This window comes from Molothrus ater, chromosome 18 (assembly GCF_012460135.2).
Source record: "Molothrus ater isolate BHLD 08-10-18 breed brown headed cowbird chromosome 18, BPBGC_Mater_1.1, whole genome shotgun sequence".
Taxonomy (NCBI): Eukaryota; Metazoa; Chordata; class Aves; order Passeriformes; family Icteridae; genus Molothrus; species Molothrus ater.
Window position 1 is genome coordinate 3,887,854 of NC_050495.2, and position 27,696 is coordinate 3,915,549.

The 27,696-nt window shown below is 42.8% G+C and overlaps 1 protein-coding gene across 1 annotated transcript in view; it reads right to left on the bottom strand.

Moving 5' to 3' along the window:
• Window positions 1-27,696, bottom strand: part of HECTD4 (HECT domain E3 ubiquitin protein ligase 4) — a 68,390-nt gene that overhangs the window by 26,577 nt on the left and 14,117 nt on the right. The window contains 38 exon segments of the mRNA XM_036393380.2: window positions 433-568; window positions 765-967; window positions 1,519-1,600; window positions 2,436-2,625; window positions 3,046-3,326; window positions 3,564-3,717; window positions 4,095-4,279; window positions 4,561-4,707; window positions 5,235-5,401; window positions 5,489-5,630; window positions 5,777-5,912; window positions 6,583-6,758; window positions 7,065-7,153; window positions 7,237-7,341; window positions 7,496-7,688; window positions 7,822-8,055; window positions 8,373-8,536; window positions 9,555-9,659; window positions 10,766-10,885; window positions 11,797-11,995; window positions 12,771-12,871; window positions 13,124-13,277; window positions 14,299-14,423; window positions 15,680-15,808; window positions 16,636-16,756; window positions 17,340-17,445; window positions 17,955-18,025; window positions 19,792-19,937; window positions 20,327-20,559; window positions 20,895-21,035; window positions 21,224-21,337; window positions 21,433-21,499; window positions 21,501-21,595; window positions 22,949-23,141; window positions 23,913-24,083; window positions 25,283-25,421; window positions 26,089-26,197; window positions 27,306-27,436. Coding sequence (XP_036249273.1) covers window positions 433-568; window positions 765-967; window positions 1,519-1,600; window positions 2,436-2,625; window positions 3,046-3,326; window positions 3,564-3,717; window positions 4,095-4,279; window positions 4,561-4,707; window positions 5,235-5,401; window positions 5,489-5,630; window positions 5,777-5,912; window positions 6,583-6,758; window positions 7,065-7,153; window positions 7,237-7,341; window positions 7,496-7,688; window positions 7,822-8,055; window positions 8,373-8,536; window positions 9,555-9,659; window positions 10,766-10,885; window positions 11,797-11,995; window positions 12,771-12,871; window positions 13,124-13,277; window positions 14,299-14,423; window positions 15,680-15,808; window positions 16,636-16,756; window positions 17,340-17,445; window positions 17,955-18,025; window positions 19,792-19,937; window positions 20,327-20,559; window positions 20,895-21,035; window positions 21,224-21,337; window positions 21,433-21,499; window positions 21,501-21,595; window positions 22,949-23,141; window positions 23,913-24,083; window positions 25,283-25,421; window positions 26,089-26,197; window positions 27,306-27,436 — 5,554 coding nt within the window.

Sequence of the window (27,696 nt, forward strand, 5' to 3'; positions counted from 1 at the left end):
AGCTATGACCATTCCCTGGTAACTTTTAGGATAAAATACAATCTTGGCAGAAGTTTTTGCTGAGGATTTCACCTAAGGAATAGATTGGGTGCTGCAGGATTCAGAGGAACATAAAATCAATGTGTTTTGTTCCAGCCAAAACTTTGTGGCCCCAGAGGCCACAGCCAAGGCAGAATAACCTGACAGAAGAAAGGGAACTCCCCAACAAACAGCACTGTTAATGCCTGAAAAGAATGACAACACTTTATCTAATGATGGGCAAATTTTGAGTATTTGTCCCACCCTGAGACAGCTGAGAAGGGGCTGGGTCTGTCCAGCTCCACACCTGGTGTTTAAATCAGAAAGGAGCACCTCAGGCCTTGCTTATCGTTAGATTCCGTAACTACTCAACCCCCAGTGAGGAATGTGCCACTCATGGCTGTGTTTGCTCACTTTTTCAGCAGTTGTTGTCCAGATCTGGGCTGCATTGGACTCTGGGGCCATGAGCAGGCTGTGCAGCAGGGCAATCACCTCTGCTGCCATGCTGTTTGCCACGTGCCCGCTGATGAACGGCCTCACCGGATCCGTCCTGCCAGGAGACAAAGGCAATTGGACCATTCAGGTCAAAACCACAGAATGAAAAGAAGCTTCAAGTGTCAACAAGATAGACACAAAAATAAAGAAAAAGGAAGTTTTTCTTCCTTTTTCAGAACAGCCAGATTATCTTTGGGAGCACCACAAATATTGGTAGAGAGAAAAGCAGAATGCAGGCTAAAGGGATTTACCTGGCGAGCTCTGAATTCCTCTCCCTGCAGATGGAAGTTTGTGCAGTCTTCTTTTTGTCCCCAGTGGACAAGCCACTGGTGCTCTCTGGATTGACAGTCTCTATGGGTGGCCCCACACTTACTATCAGCCCAGATTGTGCCCACTTGGTTGCCTTTCTAAGAGCTGCAGCAGCTTCTTCTGTAATGACTTCACAGCAGCCACTCTGCGAAGGAAATTGCCATGGAAAGCAAATGTCAGATCTGTTTGGTCACTCTGCTCGTGTACAAGTGCTGGGAACACAGCAAAACCCCCTCCTGGGTGTGTGTTAGTCATAGACAAGCTCTGTCTCTTGCTTTTTATCATCTACAGAGAGATCAGGGGTAAATGCCCTGCCTTTAACATTCCATTCTTAAATTAACAGTTCAATTTCTCTGATCAAAAAGCCACCAATGAGTATTTCTGGTGCAAACACTCAAGAACACCTCTGGAAATAAGACATGAAATTTTAATTCAAGTGTGTGGCTAAAAATTTGCATTATCAATGTGCATTTAACACTTGAGAAAAGAGAACATCAAACCTGACCTACAATGGCTGCAGGAGGCACCAGCTGAAATTCTTTTTCATCATTTACCCCTGCATTTGATCTGTATTTACAGAGGTAAGTGATGAATAAAACAACATTTAACATTTTTAACATCAGTAAAACCCAAGAATTCTGCCTGACCACCAATTTTTAGGATGTTGAGCAATTCTTTAGTTATTTCTCCTCTTACTTTTGTCATGTCCCGATCCATCTTCACCACCTTCTCCATGTTGGCTCCAGTGCCCAGTCGGAATGGGCGACCTTCTGAGCTACTGTTGGAGGGGAAACAAAACACAGGAGCTTTGTTCTGACTGCTGGAAATCACAGCTGAGCTACACATTCCAATTCCATGTATTATGGGAGGTTTGAAAGGATTTGAAGCCACCTCTGCAGCTGAATGCTCAACGGCAAGAGAAATATGAGGCAGTTAAGGACATTCCCCATTTCCAGAGGGAATTTAATCCTATTGAATGCAGTTATTCAAAGCAATTTAACCCTTCCCCCTCCTCAGGAAGAAGCCTCATGAAATGGTTTTTATTGATCACAAATGCCCAGGGCTTCGAGTTCACCTTTCCCTTGTGCCTTTTAGTGTAATTTTTAGAGTATGGATCCAGAACCAACTCAGGGAGAAGGGGAAGATGGAACAAATAACACAAAATGCAGGAGGTGACAGCACTGGCATCCAGTGATCCCTACATCCAGGTGGGTGCTGAGAATACTAAAGAATCTTTAATAGCAAATTAGTGTCCAGCTTATGCATTATTAAAGCAGTGCTTTTAAAGTCATTTTGCCTTGACAGTTCTATTTGTTAATCCTGCCCAGCCTGTCACACCATAAACAAGACAAATGATGTTCCATCAGAAACACTGTGTCTAAGTAGCTAATTTTTCATGAGATTGTTTTCAGACAGATGAAGAAGTTCCCATGTTCCTTTGCATTATCTTATTGCTTTGCCAGTAAACACAACACATTGGGCAGACACTTTGTTTTCCCATTTACTCTTATATCTAGGAGTCTTTTTCTGCAGCTGCAGCACTGGAAAAAAAGGAGAGGATGAAGGGAATTGGCAAAATTGTTTCTAATTCCAATCCAGTGAGCTGAGATTACCTTAGTAAAGGCTGAAGGACTTCATGGGAGGACTGATCTTCTCTTTTATGGATAAAAATAGAGAGTTTACCATCCACTGCCTCACTTTCTTCTCCAGGATCTTTATCACCTTTTATGGAATTTTTAGGGCTGGCTTTTGCCAAGGTAGTATCTGGCTCAGAGGCAGTTGGAGAAAGGACTGTCTGGCAGCCTTGAAGCAGAAAGGAAAAAAGAAAACAAAGAAACACAACCATGAGTTTTCTTACCCTTGGAACTAATGCTGACACATCTGGGATGTGGCTGAAACATCACTGAGACACCCACTTTGGTCTGAGGCCAGGAAAATGAGGAGGCAGATGGAAAGGCACAGGAATATCCTGCTCTCAGAAATACCCCCCAGTGCTTGAGCTCTCTGTCAATACAAAAGCTCCTGGCACAGGGAGCCCAGAGAAGCTGTGGCTGCCCCTGGATCCCTGCAAGTGCCCAGGGCCAGGTTGGATGGGGTTTGGAGCAACCTGGGACAGTGGAAGGAGTGAAGGGGGTGGGACTGGATGGGCTTTAAGGGCCTTTTCATTCCAACATTCCGTGGAACAGGAGTCCCTTGGGCACAACACCAAAGAGCAGCTGGTACCTGGCACGACATAATCTGCCAGCTTTGCCAGCAGCAGGGAGGCAATCTTGGAGGCTGGGTCACTGGGATCATCCTGCTCGCTGTTCAGAGAGGGCACTGAGTAACTCCAGGGAGGCAATTCCACATTTCCACAGTCCTCAACACTCATGAGAGGCAGAGCAGCACGACACAGCTGCAGGATTATAAGCACCAGCTTGGGAGAAGGACGCTGATCCAAGAGAAGGGACAGAAGCTTGGACACACAGGCTGGCTGGCTCAGGATGGCTTTACCTATGTGACTCCTGAAAGGGAAAAGAACCTTGAAATTAAAACCAACTTCATTTATTATTTACAAGATTTATTAAAAGCAATTTCAGTGTCTGACAAAACATCTTTAGCAATTCTTTCATAACTTGACAGCACTGATTAAACACAAATATTAAGGGTCAGTTTTAGAATGGTTTTAAAAAAATCCACAAAAGATCCCACATGGGCTCTGATAACACGGAAGAAAATACTCCAGAGGAAAGGCCTGGTACCTTGAGAGGTCATTCAGAAGGCTGAGGACATCCTGCAGTGCATCATTCCCTGCAGCCTGGTTCCCACAGCACTCAGTGGCTCTGGCCAGGTGGTTGGTGAGGAGGCTGGAGACCTGCCTGGCCAGCCCGGAGTGAACAGCATCTGTGGAACCCCCTTTGGAAGGGATGGAAGAATGCACAGCTGTAATCAACAAAAATCAATGTACACAGCACAAAAATAACTCCTGATACATCCACGCCACGTGTAGGTTTAAGTGTGTTATGGGTGAATTCTACCACAGGAAAAATGCCAAAGGATCATTTAATCTCCAGGTTCTCTGATTATGTTTAGACAGAATCAAGTGGCAAACCTTGAAATTATTTCCATGGGGAGGAAAAAAAGGCAGAATTAAAAAACAAGAAGAAGAAAATCCACTGAATTTTGTATTCACTTCTTAAGAATGCACAGAATCCATTCACCCAAGTCACGGTGAACGACTGCCCTCAGGCAATTCTAACACACACAGCACAAGATATTCCCAGTGTTCCTACCTTCTTCCTTCTCCCACTCCACACAGCGGTTGGCCAGCACCTGGAAGGCAGCCCAGGCCATGGTGGCCACCTTCTGTTTCTTGGTCTGTTTTTCATTTGAGCTGGACTCTGTCTGGCTGCTCAGGCTGCAGAGCCGGTCCATGAGCTGGACCAGCCCACTGCGCACCAGACACTTCTCCTCACTCCTGCAGGGGAAATTCAGGGTGGAATTAACTTCTCCATCACAATGGCAATCCAGAACTTGCTGTTAGCTCAGCAATTAATTAGTTCAATTGACAGAAATGTTGGTCTGCCTCTCCCTTGTCCTCCCCAGATGGAATTGTGAGGGAATTTAACCGGATGCTCTCAGTTGCTCCTCAGGTGAGTAGAGGGGATGTATTTATACTATTTAACATTTCCCCTTAAAGCGGAGCCTACTAAGGCCAGGTGTGGATGTCCCCCATCCCCTCTCCAAGCCCTTGCCCACCTTGTGTAGGGAATGGTGCACAAGAGGCCAATGCTGTTGGCACAGGCGATGGGGTACCGGGCACACAGGGACACCACCGATGTCATTGTCTCTCCAAAAGCCTCCTGGACCTGCTCCACCATCCCACCACACGTCAGCTCTTCAATCCTGTTGGGAGTTAAATATTAGGAATTGAAGGCTTCAATTCACAGACTTCCAAATGTAGCTTTAAGAAAATAATAATCAGTGCATGTTAAGAATTACTCAGAGAGACTTGGAAGGCAAACTGCAAGTCACTCATTTTTCACATGAAACATGAACAAGAGAGTGTGGTAGTTACAGCTCAGTCATGCTTAAATCTCACTACAACAAATACAAAACATTTACTACATTTAGATGACAGTTTCAGCTGAATCTACCACTAATATCTAGTTAAGATCAATTTAGAATTAAATCAACAGAGAAGGACACCCTCTATATACACCTGGGTTCATGTCAGCCCAGTATGAAAGGAAAGTTCATCTAGTGCTAAATAAAGGCATTTCTTAGACATTTCGGCCTTTTCACCCCACAAGAACCCCATTTGTTGCAACCTCAGCTCTGCCAACTTGTGCCCTCACAGCTACTCACTTCTGGCTTTCCCTTGTGCCAAGCAATTTATTCCCTAGCACAGAACTCTGGAGAAATGCACCCACCTTGGCCCTCCCTGCAGCACCATTGTCACCGGGCCCACCAGGTGGGTGACGCCCCCGACACGCACGGCGGCCGTCAGCAGCTCCCTCATGTGCACCAGCGCCTGTTTCCTGGTGTTGCCACGTCTCCAGCGGGTCTGGGCAGCCAGCAGGAAGCTGCTGCTGGACACCTGCGAGGTTTGGGAGGGGATTTAGACACAAACAAGGCACCTTCTGTTTCTGAGCAAGCCGGAATTTGAAATGAAATAACAACGTACGGCTTGGTCAGGGTTTGTCCCGATGAAGGCAAAGAGCTGTCCCAGCAGGACACTGTAGGTGGGTTTGTCCCTGCTGTCCTCGATGGCCAGGGACTGCAGCAGGGTGAAGGAGCTGCTCCTGTGGCTGGTGACGTGCCGGCGCCTGCAAGGGAAGCGCCACGTTACACCTGGCAGCAGGGAGCTGACCCAACCACCACAAATGCTGCTGTGCTGGCAGTGATAAATTTGATCAAGCTGATCACTGGGACAGCACAGAGGTGGGAAGGGAAGGAATAATCCCTGCTGTACCTCTGGCTGGCCCGGGCAAACTCGATGTCCTCGTTGCCGATCATCTCCAGGTCGGACGGGGCGGACATGCTGCGCAGGAACACGGGCTGGCGCACGGCGTGGGAGATCACCTTGGCCTCAGAGGCTGATTTACAGGCTGAAGTGTTATAAAATAGAAATAATAAAGGTCGTTCCTGGTGCAGGAAAGTATTTACAAACTGGCTTTAACATCACTGGTGGATATCCCAGTGGAAGCTGAAACATAGGGTGGGGAAAATCCAGTCTAAGCAAGAATGTGGAACTCAGATCTGAGAATTTTCCTGTTTTCAACCCTGTTGAAAGTTAAAGATTTGGAATTGAAGGCTTCAAGTCACAAACTTCCAAATGTAGCTTTAGAAAATATTAATCAGCACATGTTAAAAATTACTCAAGGGAAATTTAGAAGGACAGCTGAAAGTCACTCATGCTTTCATATGAAATATGTAAACAAGAGAGTGTGGAAGTTAAAGCTCAGACATGATTCAATCTCACTACGGACAAAATACAAATCCAGCTCAGAGGATTTTCAGGTATTGTTCAAATGAGATTTCCTTTGATTTGGTTAAGTATTTTTCCTCAGTAAATCAGGAGATTTAAGTTTAAATTCCACCTATTATTACTCATCTTTTTATTTACCATCATCACGGCAATCAGAAAACAAAGACTTTACTTTATTTATTGTAAAAGAATTAATTTAATTTAGGGGACAATCATTTAATTTAAAGCAAAAGAGGTAAAAATAAGAAATAAAAGGCATCTTTAGAAAATGCTGGCAACGAGAGACATACCTGGAGTCTCTGCAGGGGTCCCAGATATGCTCCTTGTGATCCCAGACTGTGCTGCAATGGTCACATGCAACAACAGCTCTGCTCTGTTCATCAAGCTCTTCACCAAGGTTTTTGTCTTTGCTAAGGGATGAGAGGTCTTCTGGATCAGTGAATTCACCTCTTGGAAAAACTTCTCCCTAGCATTGTGAAAGGGAAGTAAAAGAAGCCAAGTCAAAGTTTGAATGCTTTCAGAAAGGAAGTGTTACTGAGGGAAAGGTCAGCTAAAGGGGACTTATGGCCTCAGTCTGTTCTGTGCCAGCAAAGGAGAAAGCAGAAAAAAATGGAAGAAATAAACAAGTGATTCCTTAGCAAACACAAGGAGTTGCAGGTTAATATTAATATATTTAGCACAGAAGTTTTTATTCATCAGATACTTTTGGAAATCCCTGGAATTGCCCTGAAGCTGCCCCTCCTTTGAGGCCCAAATGTTCACTAATACTGACCTTAATGCCAGGACCACATTCTCAAGATCACTCCCATCAAAAGAAACTTCCTTCATTGAGCACAGAAGCTCCAGCTCCTTCATCTTGCTCTAAACGAAGGGAAGGAGAAGGATGAGCAGGTTTTGAGGAAGCAGAGTAAGGCACAAGCAGCCAGAGCAGCCCCAGGGCTCACCTCGTTGAAGTGATAATCATAAAAAAAGGGGACATTGTTCTCCAGCTTCCCGTGCATGGCATCATCCACCTCGTTCTGCCACTTCTGCTCCAGCTCAGCCACACTCTGATAAAGAGACAAAAATCACACTTGTTGCACTTAAGGTGTAGAAGGGATTTTAGAAGAAGAAATCTGAGTACATTTTGCATTTCTGTGGTGCTAAAATACATCTTTTCTCTCAAAACAAGCCTTCTGTTGTTTTGAATAATTTTCTTTTTACCTGCAGTTGTCTCTCCATGGCATTCAGCTTCTTAAAGGTCTCTCCCATAATTTTACAGAGTAAATCATATTCTTCAGCATGTTCCTCCTGATACTGGAAATTTATCAGAGACTGGAGAGCATCAACCAAATTGAGGTGTTTAATCACACATGAAACCACCATCTCCTCCATGACTTCTGGCTGGATCACTTCCCTAGGGTTCCAGGGAAAGCCAAACTCATTAATCAGGAGTAAGAGACCAACTTGGACAATTCACAGTCATAAATCATCAGATGCTGCATTCACAAACAAGGTTCAAAACCCAGAGGGAAACAAAGACTCCTTACTTTATACTGGGTCTAAATTGAGGCCGAGCACGTCCAGAAATTTCCCTGAGCTTGATCATGATTCCTGGGGGCAGCCTAATCCTGGGCAGGTCAAAGTAGTGTCCAACAGGAGGCACGAGCACATCAGAGGGATATGTGAACTCCCTGTCCTCCTCTATGGTGAGAGGCAATGGAGAAGGGCTTGGAGTAAGGGCAGGAGATATCACCCCGTTGGCTTCCACCTGCCACTGGCACCTGCAAAAAGGAGTAAAAACCGATGAAAAGGAATTTCTTCTCCTCTCTAATTCACCCCTCATTGAGGAAGACACTTCAGTTGACACATTAAAAAGATTAAATATTAATATTTGAAGTGTGGCTTGTACCAAGCATAACCCAACCCTCCTTTTACTCTAAAACCCCCCATTATGTTTTGGAGTATATTCACTCAGTTTTAGGTAACACAAACTACAGGAAAAATGATCCAAACATCACTTTAAAGCACAAGACTTGAAAATGAGAAGTCACTTCCCCTCAGAAAAAACCACTCAGATTAAAATTGATTTTTCATTTACCTTTGTAAAAGTTTAGATCTTAAGAGCTCTTGACAGGTTTCTTCATCTTTGGTAATTTCTGGCCCATTGTACAAAATCCTCAGCATGGAACAGGCCAGCACAGAGAGGCCCAGGGCCAGGTCAACCAGGAATGGCAAACCTCCTGACACATCCTCTGAGGATTCCTGTAGCAGGAACAGGGAGAAGTTCAAGCAATACACCAGGAAGTCCTTTCCAATAGATTCAAGATAGGAGATTTTATATATAATCTTCTAAATGTAAGATATAGCTCGATATCCATCTTAACTCTTAAACAAAAAATGCTTAACAATTAACAGCAACTTGTAAGAACAACTCCAGACATGAAGTAAGGGATTTAAACATTACTTTCCTGAACCAAGAAGGAACAGGTGAAGTTATTTTTGGTTCAGTCACCCCAACTTGTAGTGGGATTCAAGATTCCCTGTGTTTGATCCCAGAATCCCTCCCCTCTCTTCTTCATGGGCTAGAATCAAGACTTCTCTGATTTTCAGGTTGTTACAAATAAATCCTGGAGTGGCTTCAGGAGATAGGTAAGACACATTTGATAACAACTATCTCCATGAATCCCTAAGTGTAGCCATGATATTTTCTGAAAAATCCTTTCCTTAGGATTTTTTCCTCCTGAGAAGCTGAGAGGCCTCAGGAACAAAATGTGAACAATGGTTATCTGCTGCTGTGGAATGCAACAGGTGCATCTGGGATTGGCTCATGTGGTTGTTTCTAATTAATGGCCAATCACAGCCCAGCTGGCTCAGTCAGTCACAAGCCTTTGTTATCATTATTTTTCTATTCCTTGCCAGCCTTCTGATGAAATCCTTTCTTCTATTCTTTTAGTATAGTTTTAATATAATATATATCATAAAATAATAAATCAAACCTTCTGAAACATAGAGTCAACATTCTCATCTCCTCCCTCATCCTAAGACCCTTGCAAACACCACCACATCCAAGTGCCAGCCCATCCACAGGGATCTCTGCATCCCAAACTCAGCTTCCTTTCATTGCCAACACCCGATCTGTCTCACTGCCCAAACCAGGCAGTGCTGGTCTCCATCTCCAAGTGCCAAGCTGGGAGCACATTTCCATGGATCTGGAACGTGCTGTGGCAGGCAGGAGGCAGTGGAAGCTGAAGCTCTGCCCTGGGATTCCCTCCCTGGATACCTGTGCTCGGACAGTGCAGGCAAAGCCCCACATGGCTTTGTCCGGGGTGTTGTGCTCGCGCCCGCTCCGCATCTCGAAGGAGAACGTGACTGTGTCTCCTTCCACCTTCACACATCCACAGCAGGGAGGGGGAAAAAAGAAAACAGATTTCATGATTGAGGCAAACAAATGGGTTTTTCACACAAGTGATGATGACTTTTAATGACAGTTATCTGGGGTTGTTTTTATCTCTATCGAAATATTCTGATTTAATTTTTTTTTTCCTTTTCGTAAAGGTGTCTTTTAGTGGAAAACTTAATTTTGCTGCTGGCTGACTGCAGTAAAACAAAAAGAACCACCATAGCTGTAAAAAAGCAGAAATTATCAGTGTGTTATTTAGCCTTGATTTTCACTGTTTGTCTGCAAGAAACCAGGCAATAATTAACAATTCTCTTCCTGAAGGAAGACAGACAAGCTCTTCAATTAGAGAAATGACAACAAATTAATAAAGGAGCTTGCTAAAAGAACAGCATCAAAACCTATGTGTGAAAAATAAACCAAATTCCCTTAATTGTGAACGACAGAGTTCTTGTCTGAAATTGCTTTCCAGTTTATTACCTCTTGATTTCTTTCTACAATGTTTTTGTTACGTAAATAAGCCCAGTTTTAGCGAGGGACAATGTAGCAGCACAAATATATATTAAACAAAAATAAAATCACGCTGCGGAGTGTGTGAGGGGACACACTGGCAAAGCATTGAAATGCTGAGGTTTCAAGAAGTTTGAGAGATTCTTCTAGCTTTACTGCCAAAAGCACCAATGAAATTTTAAAATCCAACAGAAATGGCTGGATTTTATTTGTTACATTTGCTACTTGATATATTTGGGGGTTATTATAAAAAAAAATTGACTTTAAGAGAATCTGCCTAGAACTGCTCCTAGGAGGGTGTACTTAGGAGAAGAGCAATGCCATTAGAGACTGCAGGACTCAAACACCTCCATCAGGAATTCCAGGAAGACACAAAACGAACTCCAAGGGAAGCATCACACAGAACACAGAGCCGAGTTTAAAGCTCTCCCCCAAGGACACCACAGTTCACTGAGCAGGGATCTCATCATGGATAACTGTACATTTAAAAGCTTGGAATGCATAGCCATGAGGGTAAAATGGGCTGGGCATGGTTTCCAAAGGGGATTTTCTATGGGAAAGAGGGGGGGATGGGAATACTGTACCTTCACTAAGTCCTTGGGCCACCCCGTTCCTAAGACACTACGGCTGCCATATCCCAGTGTATTGCCTCCATACTCAGCAACCTTCCTACTGTTTGTGCTAGGACCAGCATAGATCACCAACTTCAAAACATAAAATACACTGTTAGACTGTAAGAGAAAAACAAGAAAACCTAATAATAATAATAATACTTAGCACTTCCACCGCGCTTTCGACTCTCGAAGCGCTCCATGCACGTGAACCGATCCTCACAGGCTCGGTGAGGGCAGCAGGGTTAAGTATTATTATCCCCATTTTACAGATGGGGAAACTGAGGCACACAGGGACTGCAGGGCCTTGGTCCCTGCTCACACAGCAGGGCTGGGAGCAGAGCAGGGGCAATCCTGACTGCCAGCCCTGAGGCAGAGAACAAACTCCTTCCCTAGCAGTGAGGGGCTGATCCTGCTCCCAGCAAAGCCAAACTTTTGTCATGACTTTGGTGGGATCAGGGCTTTTTTGGGGGAGTTCAGTATTAATGTAACCCATTACTAATTAAAGATACTCCCATCAGTTATTTATGAGCATCAGGACTTGCTCTATGCCAAAGAATAAACAGCAGCACTCAGCAAGAAGCATAAGCAGATAACACAAAGTGGATAAGTGCTATTGGTTGTTTTCTTAAAATTAAAATATTTGTTCCTATTAACCCAGGTAAACAAGCTCTTTATCATCAGGGAAAAAGGAACCTCTCCAGCTCTGCCCAGTTTAAACCAACTTTGCTGATCAAAGGAGGCAGTTGGATTAAAATTTAGGAAATAAAGAAAACTGAACACAAGTAAAAATGAGAAAACTCAAACTTGGACAGTCTAGCCAGCCTGAAATAATTTTTTTAAAAAACCAGAACTGATAGAATTTCCAAGAGGAAAAACCAACCCAAACCATCCCTCAACCCCTCCAGTCCTTGGAGCCTCCCACATTTGTCCCATGGCAGAACTCCCAATTTTTTTGGAGGGAATTCCCTCACTGCAGAGGTGCTGAGCTGGGCCTTGCTTACCTTGTCATAATCATACTGGGAGGAGCATCTGTTGTCAAATCTAAGATACAAACAGCGGGCTCCTGGGATGTGGACAGTCTCCTTGAATTTGTAGTTATCCCTGACAGGATGCACTGTCTCCACAGTCTTGCCAGCAGCCCAGGGAGCAGGGATCTTCAAACCAGTCAGGAATCCTGGCTCTTCCTTCTCTTCCAGCATCCTGAAAATAGAGTGAGAAATTGGGCCTAAAATACAGCACAGAGATTTCTGTCATTCAATAAAGCATTTAAAAATCACCTCTCAGTATTGACACACAGAGACAAGGAACTGACTGCTGGTTTTAGGCATTACTGTATTGAGGGAATTCATGTTTTGTATATATTATCATCATTATTCATACATTACATGTACTCTTATTCACAAAAAAATCCCATTATCACAAATTCCTTAGTATTGCAAATTCTCCAATGCTGCAAATAAGCATTTTTATTTGATTTTAGCTGTTTGTTTCTGTTCCTAAGCAAGAGCTGGAAAACTTTGAGCTGAGACACAGCATTTAAATGCATGAGTTAAAAATGTTATTTCTCTGTAAATTAAACCATTTAATAGCTTTGCAATGGTTTTAATTCTGTATCTCATGCTGCCAGAGCAATTTACATTTTCTCCTGATGGTCCTCCCTAGCCTAATTTATTGTGTGAGAAACATTTAGATTTAATTTCTAATGCTTGAGATGAGGGAAAAAAACAGAACAAACCATAACCTGTGTAAACAACCTGAAGTTATTAATAATTTAATTCTATATAGAGAACAAAATTTGGAACTAACTGCCTTTTGCAGAAGCTTATATAAAACTGAGACAGCCTTAGAAATCATTCCAGCACACTTAAAAAACTTAATTCAAATTAAAAACTGCTGCTTTATCTCACAGCAATGGTCAAACAGACATTACAGTGCAGTTTATCCCATGAAAAGACCCAAATGTAAAGAAAATCACCTCTCATCAGGTAACTGCTTCCCTTTCTGCTCTGGAGCACAACTGGGGGAACTGTTCAGTTCTGAGAAAACTGGAGACTGGGTTTTAAGCAGCAGTGCAGTCTGTGGCCCAAAATACACAGTGTTAGGGACATGCAAACTGTAAAGCATTTTAAGAGCTCATTACTGAAATAATTAACAATTATCATTGTTATTGACAATAAATCATGATTGAGTAGCTCCTGGAGCAGTCAAATGGAACATTCAGCACCAGCAGCTCTGGCAGCTGTTGAGGAAGCTGAACTCTGGTGTGGGTGAGTGTCTGGAGGAAGCTGAGCAGCATTTGGGCAGCCCAGGGTGGCACAGAGCCCCTACCTGGCTGGTGTAAAGGACCAGCTGCACCAGCTGAGGCATCAGGGCATCAGCCATGGTCAGGGTCTGCAGGTTTGGGTGCATCAGGGATGTCAGCAGCACAGGCAGCAGGTGGCCAAGCATGGTGGCCTTTGTGATCTGCTCCAGGCCTTTTAACCTGGAAGGAGAGCCAAAGTTACAGAGGAACAACTCTTTGCATAGAGCAGCACTTCTGCTTTTAGTCACTTCTGTTTCATCTTGTAACAGCAACTCAAAATTCAGCAGAGAATGTTTGTATTATGTTAACAAAATCCCCAAAACAATCTTGAAACCACTACAACTTCTCCCAAGTGCCAGTGACCTTGAATTGCTGACAATTTTTACTGAACAATCTGAGAGCAGAGACAGTAAATCAACAGTTTAATAATTACTCAGAGAAGGATAAGCTCCCCTGGGCACAGGATGAAAGTCCCCATCAAACACAAATGCACCAGTGTGGATATCAGCTCCCAGCACATGGAGCTCAAAGGACTTGAAAAGGATCTGCAGCTACAAAAATATATTTGAACACGAACTCATATGAAAATATCACCCAGGAATTGTGTGTTGTCAATAAACACAACTAATCTTGCAGGCACAGAGAAGCAGAAAGTGAAACCTGGAACACAGCTGGGACAGGGAGTTGTTTGTTTGAGGAGAGAAAAGTTTTGTTTCCACCCCATTCCCAAGGTGGATTTTTAAGAGGAGGGGAGACAGGGAAAGGTAGGTGATGGAATATGTGGGATATAAAACAACACCCAGGGATTGTCATGCATAAATATCTAATGCAGCTACTAGGGATGTAATAATCAGAAATATAAAAATAAACAGATTGTTCTAGCTAACAGTATTCCCAGCTAATTGCAGTTTACTTCCAGGTATCCTACTCATAAATACCATTATAATTGACTAAAACCTTCTCAATTTGAGGTTCCTACAGAAATATCAACCTACAGATGATCAGGACTGACAGAGAGAGTGATTCTAAATTCTCCACCAGCTGAGTGCTAAACAATTGCTACAGGAAGAAACAGTTTCTGTGCATTCAAAGCTCAAATCTGAAGTGATAAAGAATAATCAGTGCTAACTGTGCTTGTACAATAAATCACAAAGAGCAGCAGTTCCCTGTTTCCAAATTAGGATCCTCCCACTTGTCTTACCTTTGCTCCCTGTCAGAAATGTCACTGTTAATTAGTGCTGTAGTGACTTGTTGCAGCATTTCTAAGACTTCATCACATCCTGTGAGAATTTGTGTGGCAAGAGACAAAATGCTGGTCTTGAGTTCCTAAGTGAAAAAAAAGAGTTACAGGATACTTAAATTCTTAGAGAATCCCTCCAAAAAAGGACAACAGAACAAAAAGATGGATTTCCAAATGAAAAGAATGATAATGTGACCTGGCAGGCCTGCAGCAGGAGATTCATCCAAGACTTAAATTTGATTAATGTTAAGCCCCAAAGTGCTGGGAGAAACTAGGTGCATGTTTTACAGGATGCACATCCAGTTTCTAGAGGGAAGGAAGCCCCAAGTCCAGCACAGGAGAGAGCTGAGAGCCAGCCAAGGTACAGGACTGGTGACACAATGTCCTAGCAGGGATGAGGAGCACTGCAGAGAGAGAAACTGAACAATGAACACGGCGTGAACAGCGAGACAAGAAAAATACTCCAATATTTAGCATTTACTCAATGAGCCTGAACAAATCACTTCTAACTGCAGCAGCTCACAAACACACACAGCCTCAAAGAGCAGCAGAGAAAACTGGCTCAGCAAAATACCAGAAATTCGGAAATCAATTCCATTAGGGAATTATTATTATTATTATTATTATTATTATTATTATTATTATTATTATTATTATTATTACTATTATTACTATTATTACTATTATTACTATTATTACTATTATTACTATTATCATTATTATTATTATCATCACCATTAGACAACCTGCACTCCAGGGCAAACCTGGGAGTTGGATGAAGCAGTGGGAAATGCAGCATTTAAATAAACTTCTACCAGCCAAAGTCTGTCCTCTAACAGCTTCCTCGCCACAAACTTTAGTCTCTCTATTTCAGATAAATGATGGAAGTGGCTGCACACAAGCTTTGTTTAAACTGCAAAAATGCAATAGCCAGGTAAGGCAAATAAGAAACCCCTTTTCTATTTATTTAATAATATTTTTTTCAAGGACCACCTGAGTGATTTGGAGAGGAAAAAGAGTCTGGGGTAACATGCCCAGGAAAGGAAATTCCTCTGCCAGGAATCCTTCCAGCACATACTAATTAAAATATACTTAAAATCTCATTATACATATATTTAGGAAGGGAAGTGTCTGCTCTCACTGATAATAGGGACTGCAAGCTGGAATCCTGAACACAGAATAACTGCAGATTTTCCTCTGGACTGGTTTTCCCTGTTCTCCAGCTATTTAACTCTATCAAAAGGAAAAGAACCCCCAGCAAACAGCAAATGCACTGCAGGAACAAGGTGTCACAGGCACACTGACTGGAGAGAGCCATACTAGAATAAAACTTGGTGTTTACCTGTACCTTCAATGTCTCTCCCTGCAAGGAGCTGTCACTGTCATCATTGTCATCAGGTTTAATCAAAATAGTGTTACTGAGGAGGTGGTTCTGCACAGCCATCAGGTACCGCAAGCACGAGGATGCAGCCTTGAACACAAATAAGTAAAACTTTGCATTATCCAAACCCTTCATCAACCCTGAGTCAGGCAAGCCTCAGACTTGGAAGTTGGAGAGAGGAATAAAAAAGGTTGAGGAAGAAGAAAAGAAAGAACAAAGAAATAATTTGATACATTTAAGGAAAGAAACCGGTTGCAAAATGCTGAATTTTGTGAAGTAACTCACAAAACCATAAAGAGGCAGCATAACTTTGTTCAGGTTTGGAACATTTCAGCAACATTCAGGAGCTCTAAGGATTAATTAATTCTGAAAAGATTGTGCCACCAGAGAGATAAATGCAATTCCCACTCTGAAGGTGATGGTTCCATGCCACTCCTCATCCCCACAGGCCAGGACATCCTGGCCCCTCCCAGCGTTTCTATGGAAGCTCAACCTGCCTGTCCCAGGGAGCTGATCCTGCTGAAAACACCTGCCCACAGTTTTACCATCAAATGTCAGCTTCACCTCAATCCTGTCTCTGGTAACTCTTTCAGCCTGTATGAACCACAACACACAACTGCACCTTGGATTCTTGAAGCTGTGCTGAATACTGAGATCCACAAACTTTGCTTTAAAACTGAACAGCAACCAGAAAATAAATCTATGTATAAACCCATTCCAGCATTACTGAACTACTTCCTTTGTTGTGAGAAATTATTCTTTTCTTCCCTGCACAGCACAAAAGACAATTCTTCTCCTGGATTTCTTAAGACACCATTATAAACGTTTCACCTCCTGGTACTCAGTGAACAGGATGGATTCAAGGAGGAAAAACAGCCAAAGGCAGATTTACTTTTATCAAAACACATTTTACTTACAGGCACAGTTGAAAGAAGCCTTTGAAAGTCATCTTTAGATACAGTTTGGCACTTGGTGATTAAGACACAAGATTCTCGGACAACAATCTTGAGGATGTAGTGCAAGAGCTCATCATTGAGTCTTCAGGAGAGGCAAGAAAGGTGGAAAATGTAAATCATTAATTATTGTGCATTTTGTACAGCTCAGCTCACTCTGCAAGCTGGATCCCAGATATGGGAAACCTAAACAAGGATCAAACTTCAACTTCAGACACAAAAAAAACCCATGGCTGAAATGTTTAACAAGTACAACAGATTTCCAGGGGGTTGCTGCACTGTGCTGGTGTGAATCTGTGATTTCTTATGGCTCCTAGAAAAGACTCCTCCCAACTTGTACAGGTACTTGAGATTGGCAATTTTACTGCTGGAAGTCACCTATGACATACAGAGAAATACTATAAAATCATCTTTATGAAATGATCATTCAAATTTACCATGAACATGGCAAGGAACAAGAAATTCCAAACCCAGGCTGGGTACAGAAGCATCCGAAATTTGCCCTAAAACATCAAATCTCTCCCCTACCCTACTGAAATCTTCCCCCCCAGACACAAACAGCATTCAGGTCACACTGCAGGAACACACCAAGCAATTCCAGCAGAAGTTCCTGCAAGTTCACCTCAAGCAAGTAACAGAAAAACACCCTATAAACAGAGGCTTTTTACCTATAGTGATCATCATCTTCACTTCCAAATCTGTTGTTCTGCAGCTGCTCAGCTAAATTGGTCAGGATAACATCCCGGAGCTGGGAGAGGCCACTGTTCCTCTCTCCTGGAAGGGAAATAAACTTTTGCAAAGCTGCGTTTTCCAGAAGAGATTTTACTTCCCCAATATCTCATTTAACCCAGACTAGAGCTCGGGAATGGCTGCATTCCCAGGGTGAGCAGACTGGGAGCACTTTCCCTGCCCGTGGCACTGGGAAAATTGGAAATTCCCAGCACTGAGCTCCAACATTTTCCTGTGAGGTAACAAATTACTGAGCATCAGCTGCTTCAAGAGCAGATTCCCATTTCCTGCTGAACTCAAGGACATTGTTCCCCCTCCACTGAGGTCTAACATCACCTCTGATCACTGGGTACTTGCAAATATTCCTTTTCCCCACCTGACCTACCCTAGGCCATGCAGCCTTTTGGAGCATCCCATAATTTCCTACAAAAGCATGGATTTAAAGCAGAGTAGTGCTCAGTATCCCACATTGTTCTCCCTCTAAGCCTGAGATAGACTTGGATTTTTTGTTCTCAGAAAAACCCCACTCTCACCTGGCAATAAGACATTCTCACCTTCAGTTAAGACCAATTTCAATAAATTATTGATTTCTGCTTCTCCAGGATACAGGATATTTAAACCAGAGCTAAGGAAAAAATAAAATCATGCATTACTTGATGGATTTAGAAGTGAACAAAACCATTTCAGTGGACATGTGACAAATGGCACCACACACTCAGCGTCTGATAGAACATTTACAATGTCTGTGTAAAGGCTTACAAGAGCATCCTCCAGATTTTAACATCAATATTAGAACATAAGCAGCTGTTTTCTCCAGGAATCTCTTGTAATCAATTATATTTTATTGTTTAGGTCTAAAGTTTCTCCAAGAGCTATTTGCTTCCCTCTGGAAAACTCCCCATTCATCACTTGCACACAAGGCAGCACAATCAGTTTAGGAAACAGAGGTGTCAGGAAAAACGATCATGGCCCAGAGAAAACCCCCAAAAACTCTGGTGATGGGGTAAGAGCTGAGGCTTCTCTGTGCTAAGAACAGAGGAAAACACAAACACAATAATCAAGGAATCACTACTGCTACAGTTTTGTACTTTTTGGAGACTGGCTCTGTAGAAGTCTTAAATGACACAGAAGATTCTGGAAAGAGCATTTCAGGAACACCACAGCTCTGCAGGAACATTCCATGTGGAGACTTTTTCCCTCTAACTTGTGATGAACTCTGTCCTTTCTGTGTGGATTTCCCCATTGAGATCACAATCACTTCAAAGGAGCACTTCATGCCTGTGTGAAGTGCTGAAATCATTATGCAACTTTGCCATTTCCTTTCCCTTTTCTTTTTCAGTAACAAGAAAAGAAAACTGAGATGTTTTTCAGCTTCACACTGTGAGCAGAGATTAGTGCAGCTTCCTTCCCTCTGGCTCATGCTGATCCGCTCTGATAGAAACCTCAGGAAAAGTTATCACACATTTCCAGCTCCCTTTGAGGGCTCCACTGGCACCAGAATCCCCCAAGGAGGACACAGGAGGAAGGAAACATCACCCAGTGCCCACCCTGGAGCTGCTTCACAAGGCACAGGAACACACAGGTATTGCAAGGTAGAGACACTTTTCCCTGGCAGAGAGCACAGCCCTGGAAATGCCAGGTGACCCTCCTGAGCCAAACTGTGCTTCACTCAGGAGCTGCACAGAGCCACAGACATTTGGGAGGTTGTGATTCACACCAAGAAAATTCAGGTTGGTCTTCAAAAGGTTTTGCTCTCAACCTCAGGAGCACTTCCCACTGGAAAATGCAGGTTCTGTTTGTCCTTGGCACACTGGAGCCAGCATTCCTTGGCCCTGAGGTTTCCATTATCTCCTTTTCAGGAGATACAACCACACTTCTTTTTTTCCCCTGGGCCTTCAGTCTCAGAGCATTGCTCCAGTATCATTAACCCCTCCAGCATCATTAACCCCTCCAGCATCATTAATTCTGCTTCTCCTGATGTCCCTTTTGTTCAGGAGAACTCACTCCAGTGTTACCACTGAGGTGAGAGCTGCCAACACCAGCTGTGCCTTTCCCTGAACACCACAGCAGCCAAATAAGGAACTCGTTCAAAGAAACTCTGCTTGAATTTAGCAATTATTTTATAATCAATATTAAAAAAAATCCTGAAGAAAGCAAGTAAAAAAGAAACAAATTAAAAGAAAGTAATTGCTACTTGTTATTTCATCAAGACCAACACGTTCTATCTCTTCTCCCACAGACACAAACTGTAATAATTCTATCATATTATGTCTTAAAATCCATCACACTACATTTCCTCATATTAATGTAAAATTAAACTAAATACAATGTGAATGTTCATCTGTCACTATATTTCAAAGAAACTAAATTCTAAGTTAAGTTGATATTCACCTAATAGCCAGACAAACTTCCTTCTGGATTTCAGAGCAGATCTGATCCCTTGGGGCCATCAGTAACTGCCACAGCAACAGCCCAGACCTTCTGACAATGTCTCTGTTCCTTTCAGTTTGGGGGCTGAAGAAAAATTTAAAAACCACCTAAGAAAAATTAAAGACAAAAATATTAATATTAAAAATAGACACATTACTTACATGAACTTATTTTCTGCAGTCAGTTTCTCAAACTATTTGTGTGGGTCTAGAAATCTGAGAGTCAGAATCTGATTTTGAATCAAAAAATGGAGGGAGGGAAATACAAAGAAAGAAGGATATAACCTCTCTGTGTTTTATTTTAATCTATAGAGATTGTATTTAAATCAGGGCTCTTAAAAGAATATATAAAATATTGCAAAGCCACTGCTAATTCAACCTCCATTACATGGATTCCAATGGAGAAAAAAAAAATTAAATAAAAATGAAACCAGTGGCTCCAATCCAAGTTTTTCATTTTTCCATGTGAGTTTTGAAGCCCATTTCAGGTTCTGTACCTGGAAGACAACGAGGATGCAGCGGATGATGCAGGTGTCTCCATTGACCATGGCCTTCTCCATAATGTCACAGATGCTGCTCAGGTGATGGGCTTCAATGGGATGCTGCTTGCCCAGAAAATTGCTGATGGGGAGGTTGTTGCTGGCTGCCAGGAGGTTGAGTTGGTGGATGCACATGGCACCAACATGGTGCAGTAACTGGTTAATGACCTCATTTGTGGTTGTTGCATCCCCTGCAAGGAGAGGAGAGTTCCAATGCTGTCTATAGACACAGACTGCATTATCAGCCTTTGCTTCTAAGATGCAATAAATCAACTTCAGGGCATAAAAGGATTACCCAAATCACCTTTTTATTGTGCTGAAGGCAGCAAGAATCTGGAATCTTCCCCACACGTCACTTTGTACTTTTCCCTCTCTTAAACGAAAGCTAAACCATGACCAATATTTACCACTCTTTTCAGGAATTAACTCAGCTGTTAACAGCAAGGCAGCTTCTGTCTGTTTATTCTCTGCCACTCCTGTTCCACTTCCCCTTTGTACAAAGTGCTGACTCCTGGGCTCCCCTCACCTTTGGGCTCTGCGATGACGTGACTCACTCCCAGCCTCTGGCACACACAGTGGAATGCCTGGTTCCCAGGATTGCACCACTGATCAATATAATCATTGGAGCACGTCCAGATCATGTTATTCATTGTATCATAACAAGCACCTGAGAGAAGGAAAATATTTCACACATCAATTTAGCAGAAAACCAGACTGAAGCATCTTTATAGGCATCGTAAATCCAAACTATCTGCTTTAAAAGTTGATTTTACCCCACCCCAGTGCAGAGTTGCTGACTGCAATGTCAATCCCAGATGGATCATCCAGGATCTGAAGGACTGATCTATTCCTTACCAAGGCCTGGCACCAGAGCCCCCCGTCCGAGCGAGCTGCCCGCAGCATCGATGAGATCTGCCCTGCTGGTGAACTGCCCATCCGAGATGTTGAACACCAGGCTGGAGGCAAGAACTACACAGAAACACAGCTCCAATCAATTCCTGAGCAGTTTATTGCATTCCAGGCTGCCAAGGACTCCCACTCTGCCACCAACAGCCCTGACTTACTTTTTAAGGAGGACAAAGCGCTGGTGCCCCCGAAGAGCGAGCGCGTGGCCGAGCTGCCCGAGCCCCCCTGGGGGTGGCACCAGCATCACCAGGTAAGTGCCACAGGTGTAGATTGGGGTCTTCCTCAGCATCTTCAGGGGCAGCCCACAGCTCGTGTTGGCAGCTGCAATGTGCACCACAGAAAGGTCACAAACTGCACTTCTGCAGGACAAGGCAGAGCTCTGCTCGGGGCGTCAAAGGAATCCCTGTTTAGAAGGTTGGTTAAGAGGGTTCTACAGAATTGCAGAATGGTTTGGATCAAGAGCATCCCATCCCAACCTCGTGGACAGGGACAGCCCTTCCATGGGACCAGGTTGCTCAGAGCTCCATGAATCCCTGAGCATTTCCAGGGATTGGGGCATCCATGACTTCTCTGTGGCCTCTCAACCTCACACGTTCACCATCAATCCCCACAAGGCTACAGAGTTTCATGGGTTATTCAACTAAAGAAAACAACTTCCAAATAAAATAAATTAAAAGTTAGGTATAACCAAAACTATTAAGAATTGTGTGGTGATAATTACATTGAAAGCATTTGGAGCCAAATGGTCTCCTCTCATCCAGAGATCACTTGAGATTCACTATGCATTTACTATTTTAAGTTCTCCTGCTCCTCATGAAACGTAGACAGCCCAAATGATCTCCTTCCTGCAACAGCTGATCAACACTTTTTGAGTGCTGACTCAAGAATTAGCCAAGAATAGCCACTTACTCTCCTTTTTCTGTAGCACTTGAGTTGTTAAATGGCAAAACACAACCTTTAAAATAGCTCTCTGAGCTAACTCCTTGCCAAATTCCCTGGAAGCAGAACCATTTCATGTATAATTTATTTTTATGGAAATACCTTCAATTGTTTCAAATTGAAAAAAGAAAACTCATGTACTTGTGAAGGAAGAAGAGAAATAATTCAAGATAAACTGGATAAAATTTCAGACAAATCTAACAAAGCTCCAGATCATCCTGAAAGCCATCAGTGCAGCTCAATTCAAGATTCCCTCATTAACTTGGGTTGTTCCCACAAAAGAATACCCAAACATTGTGCGAATGACCTCGAAAAAGTGCAAAATCACCAAAGATCTGTAATATTCCAGTGACTGGTGAAGCAATCATTCCATTTTCTAACCTGCAGGCCATTTTTACACACCAATTAGAAGCCCAGTTGAGCTGGAAGCAGAGAAATGCAACTACCAGACTCCCCAAACTAATGCAATAATGGAATTGGAAAATTCTTCCAATTTCCCATCCCTAAACTTCTTCTTTTCTATCCCTAAAGTTTCCTCACAATCCTAATTCAACAAAGGAACTCATAATTCCAGCATTAAGCAAATACTCTGAGGATCTTCCAACTGCATATTTGAGGGAAAAAAGGACAAAAATCAGTTGTGGTTTTTTTTTTTTTAAAGCTGTGCTAAGAGGTCAGTAATGAGCAGGATGGATGCTGTGCTTGTTAAGAAATGAAAAGGGAAGTGTTTCTGACCTGCCTGGTCCTCCTTGAGGGTGTTGGAGATGGTGGAGCCCGTGAGAGCAGCCAGGGTGGCCGAGGGGGAGGCGCGGTACCGGGACAGGCGGCTCAGCAGCATCTCATTGATGCTCTTGGCAGATTCCCCCTCTTTCCTCATCAGGATAATTCTTTCCTGCAGAGGATTTGCTATACAAATGCCATTTTCTACCTGGTAAAATGGGGGGGAAAAATACTTTAGATATTGAAATCTATAGCTGAGAGATCACCCAAATTGCATCATGCAGGAATACAAAGTGAAACTTTGCTGACAGAAGTTCTTGCAAAAGCAAAGTTGTGAAAACAAGACAGGAATATTTTTTTGTTTGTGACTTCGTGGTTCAATAGAATAATTTAAAAGAAGATATCTAACATCTTTGAGATATTTAATAGGGTATCTTCTATTTATGCTTGTTCTTAAAGACAGAATTGCTTGTCTAGACTTGAGTTTATTTAGGAAACTCTGCTTAAAAATATATAATCCTCTTGTATTTTCTTAGTGGTGTTTGGCTCAATCATTTTTCCAGGCAAAAAGTGTGAGCAATGATTTCTTCAGACCATGATGTTCAGGGGATGTTTTACTGCAGAATGCATCTCTTAATGAAGATGTGATTTAGAGTGTTAGAGGTTTTCCATGAGTTGTACTACTACAGCCTCCCAATTCCAGCTCCACCATCCCACTCCATCCTCCTCTGCTGAGCAGAAATACAGACATAAAAACCACATTTTATGCTACAAGAGAACTCATATTGCTAAATATAATCATCCTCTGGAGATGGAATTGGACAGTTCACCTTCTGCTCTGTTCAGTTATTTCACATAAATCCATTCAGATCACGCCCATAAATATCCAAACCTAATATGTCAATTAAAAAATGCTGATATTTAATTAAACTGGGCTATGCTACCAACATCAAGCATAGAAAACACACAATTTGCTTACTATAATTTCAAAAATATCCATAAAGACAGAGTGGCCTTTGGGGGTTTTTTCGTTGAGGCTTGCAGGAGACCAAATCCAGTAGAAAAAGGTTCCATCTGAAGAAAGATGCACGGTGGTCATAGTGCTGCCAACTGGGAAGTGATTTACTGGCATTGGGATTATCTGACATACCTATGAGACAGAAAGCATCTTAACAGGTCAGATTTTGCAGTTTGGCCTTACAAGTATGAACAGTATGAAAAATAAATAGAGATCAAATGCAGTTAGTGCAGAAGAGGCTTAATATTGGACTTAGTAGTAGCATTACATTGATTTATTACCAACAGCTATTCTGTGATACTTGCCAAATATCCAAACCAGCTCATAGATCTCAAATTTAACCTATCTAAAAATAAAAGGATCATCTCCTCTCTAATGATGGAGAACAAACCCACAGTACCACAAGGAAAATACACTTCCTATTGAGTCACCTACTTTCTGCAACTTCTCTTAAACATCATTTGAAACTTGAGAGGAAAAGGGGAACTAAACATTCTCAGCATCAGGAAACACACTGGACATGAATGTGTGTATCCATCCTTAAAACCACAGCAGGAAAAACCCCAAAGTAAACAAACTACCCCAGTTTTACAAACTTGTTTGTCCACAAATCACAACCAGATCTGAAACAACACCTGAATTCTGGGACAGGGGAAGAACAAAGAGCTGTTCAGGAAGAACACATTCTTGATTTAAATCAAAGTGCATTTTGCTGTTGTTTGATTGCTTTAAGATGCGACCACACTGGAATCATGGAATATCCTGGATGGGAAGGGACCCACAGGGATCGTTATCAAACTCTGGCACTGCACAGACACCCCAACAATCCCATCCTGGGCATCCTTGGGAGCATTGTCCAAACACCCCTGGAGTTCTGTCAGCCTTGAGCATTCCCTGGGGAGCCTGGGCAGTGCCCAGCACCTTCTGGAGGAAGAACCTTCCCCTGATACCCAACCTAAGCCTGTTCTGACACAGCTCCAGCTGCTCCCTGGGTCCTGTCCCTGCTCACAGAGAGCAGAGACCGGAGCTGCCCCTCCTGAGGAAGCTGTGGATTGGGCTGAGGTCTCCCCTCAGCCTCCTCCAGGCTGAACAAGCTCTACCAGTACCCCATGATACAGAACAGTGTAATTAGAGATAAATACATATATTTATATAGAAGACACATTGAAACAGTAACATCTCTACCATAACTTCCACATTCACCACAGAGTCAAGTCAAGGCGGGGTTAGAAAAACGCAGTTTTCACAAAACAAGAAACTTCAAGGCTAAAACCAATTAAAGCTAAAATGAGTGTGATTCATTCAGCCTGCTTTGTTCCTGTCCCCTTTACCTGCAGGGTATGTTGATCCACGAGCTGGAACAGGTAGTGAGGTTTGCTATCAAAGGACACGGGCCGATGGAGGAGTTTGCCGTTGCCAAAAGCCACCCAGCCCGTCTCCAGCTCCTCGTTCCGGCAGTACACAAACCCCCTGGAAAAAACCCACCAGGATGTTCAAACTCCATCAACCCTGCCCTGCTTCTTTGGCTTTTATTTCAAATAACAACCACAATGCAACCACAGTGTTGAACTTTGCCTGAACTTATTCAAGTCAGCAATTTTTGTTGTGAAAGGCTTTAAGCGTAAAAAGCCTCGTGGTTTTCGAGCGATGAAGAAGCAAGGAGGTACAGTGAGTCACAGCTGCACTAATTACTTAATGAATGACATAATTAGCAAACAAACACTCACAAACTCAGCTATAAATAAGAAGTCACAGAACTGGTCTGTAGTATATCCCTCTCAGCAGAGAATCACCCAACATACTAGACATTAAAAATTCAAACTGAATTTAAAACTCTGCTGCTGTGGAGGTTGAACTAACGGCCTCTACAGGCCCCTTCCAACCTCAACTTGTTCTTTAATTTTAGACAAAACACACTCAAGAAGAATTTCAGATGAGAAACCCAACACATTAAAATAGCATTTAATGAAAATTCACAGTATCATGGAATCACAGATTGGTTTGAGCTGGGAGAGACCTTAGAGATCATCTCCTTCCAAGCTCCGTATCCTCCCAACACCTGGGAGAGGCTTCCCAAATCAGGAACCTTTGGGTTTCAGCAGCTCTGCAGAAGAGGCAGCACTGAAGTGTCCCTTACCTCAGGGTTCCATGCAGGCCTGAGCCCAGTTTGCTGATTCCCCTGCCCACGGAGTTGGTGGTGTACAGGTAGAGCCCATCGGCTGCAAGGCACCGGCCCAGGTCTGCATCTGCAGCAGGAGCGAGGACAGCAGAGAGCAGCTCTGTAACTCTGCAGCTGGGAATTCTCCCTGGGGGCTCCAGCCCAGGGAAACCAGCACGTGCTCATGGCAGCTCACTACCAACCCTTTTTTTAATGCTAAATTTATTATTTGGTGCTCTAAGAGCTGCTGGAGCACAGGCACAGCCCAGCAGACCCAGCGGTTTTTTCACATCTTTAAGCCTCAGAGGTGCCCAGATGGTCTCACTCAGTGTGAGAGGGAAGAAGAATCTAACATTGACCCTTGATCTCTTTTCTGCCAAACTCTGTGATTTGTCAAATCCTAAAGCTGCTCAGGTCTCCTTCCACTTCTGAACACCTCAATTAAGACAAAATGTATTTGAAACACAGAGCAGTAATTATTAATAATCAAGATGGGACACAAGTCCAGTCAATCTATTGAATTTCACAGGATCTGGACACTCAGCTCAGGAAGGAAAAGTCCACTCACTCTCCTGCCTAAACACCTAAAAAGAGATGTCTCCAATAAATCTGCAGGTAAAATAACAACTCAGATTTTTAAACTCCTATGGATTGCATTAAAAGTCATCAAAGCTTGAACTAATATTTCTAAAACCATGCGAACTCTTATTTATTACAAAAATAGTAAGCAAACAAAGCAGTAAAAACTGAGAATGAATTCAGGAAAAAGAAATACAAAAGAAAGCATTAAAAAAAAAAACCTTCAAACTCAACCGGGTAGAAACAAAAGCAGAGTAGGGAAGAGGGGAAAAACACAACAATGAACTTGTACTTCTAAAAATAAACTTGCTGTGCTACTGATAGCTGACTATTGAACACAGGGAGAGTGCACAGGGCAGTGATTATGCTCTAACGAGGGGATAATATCCAAACTCTGTCTGACCCCTCTGAAGAATTCCCACTGGAGTCAGGCAGGGTCACTGGATCAACTGCTCTGGACTGCTTCCCACAGCCTGACAGGTGAAAGCAGCAGCTGCTCTCCAGCAACAGTTTTTGAGCCCCAACTCTAAAGTTTTACATTCGGTTTTTAAACAATTATCAGCACTTAAAGCATCCTGTCCTCCTCTGCTGATGGTGACAGGGATGAAATAATTCACCTTTATTCTCACTGCTGGCACCAGTGTTGGCATCAGGGGCAGGTAACATGTCCTCAAAGCCCCAGGACACGATGTGCTTCCCTCCAAGCAGGCAGGAGGGGGATCCAGGGCCTCCCTCCAGGAGCAACAACCTTTAAGCAGAAAATAAAATACAATTTTATAAGGAATAGCAGTAGGAAAAATGAGCTAAATTAAAAGTTAAGACCGTGATGTATTTAAAGTAATTATTCTGTCAGAGTTCATAAGTCATTTAAAGGAATCATCAATATTTAATGAAAAAATAAAAACAAAACACCCAAAATCCAATCAATGCTTTTAGGTTTGATTTTCTAATGTCTTCTGCGCATGACTAAATCTTCCCTAAAGCTTTCAATAACTCTAAAGCCTTTTA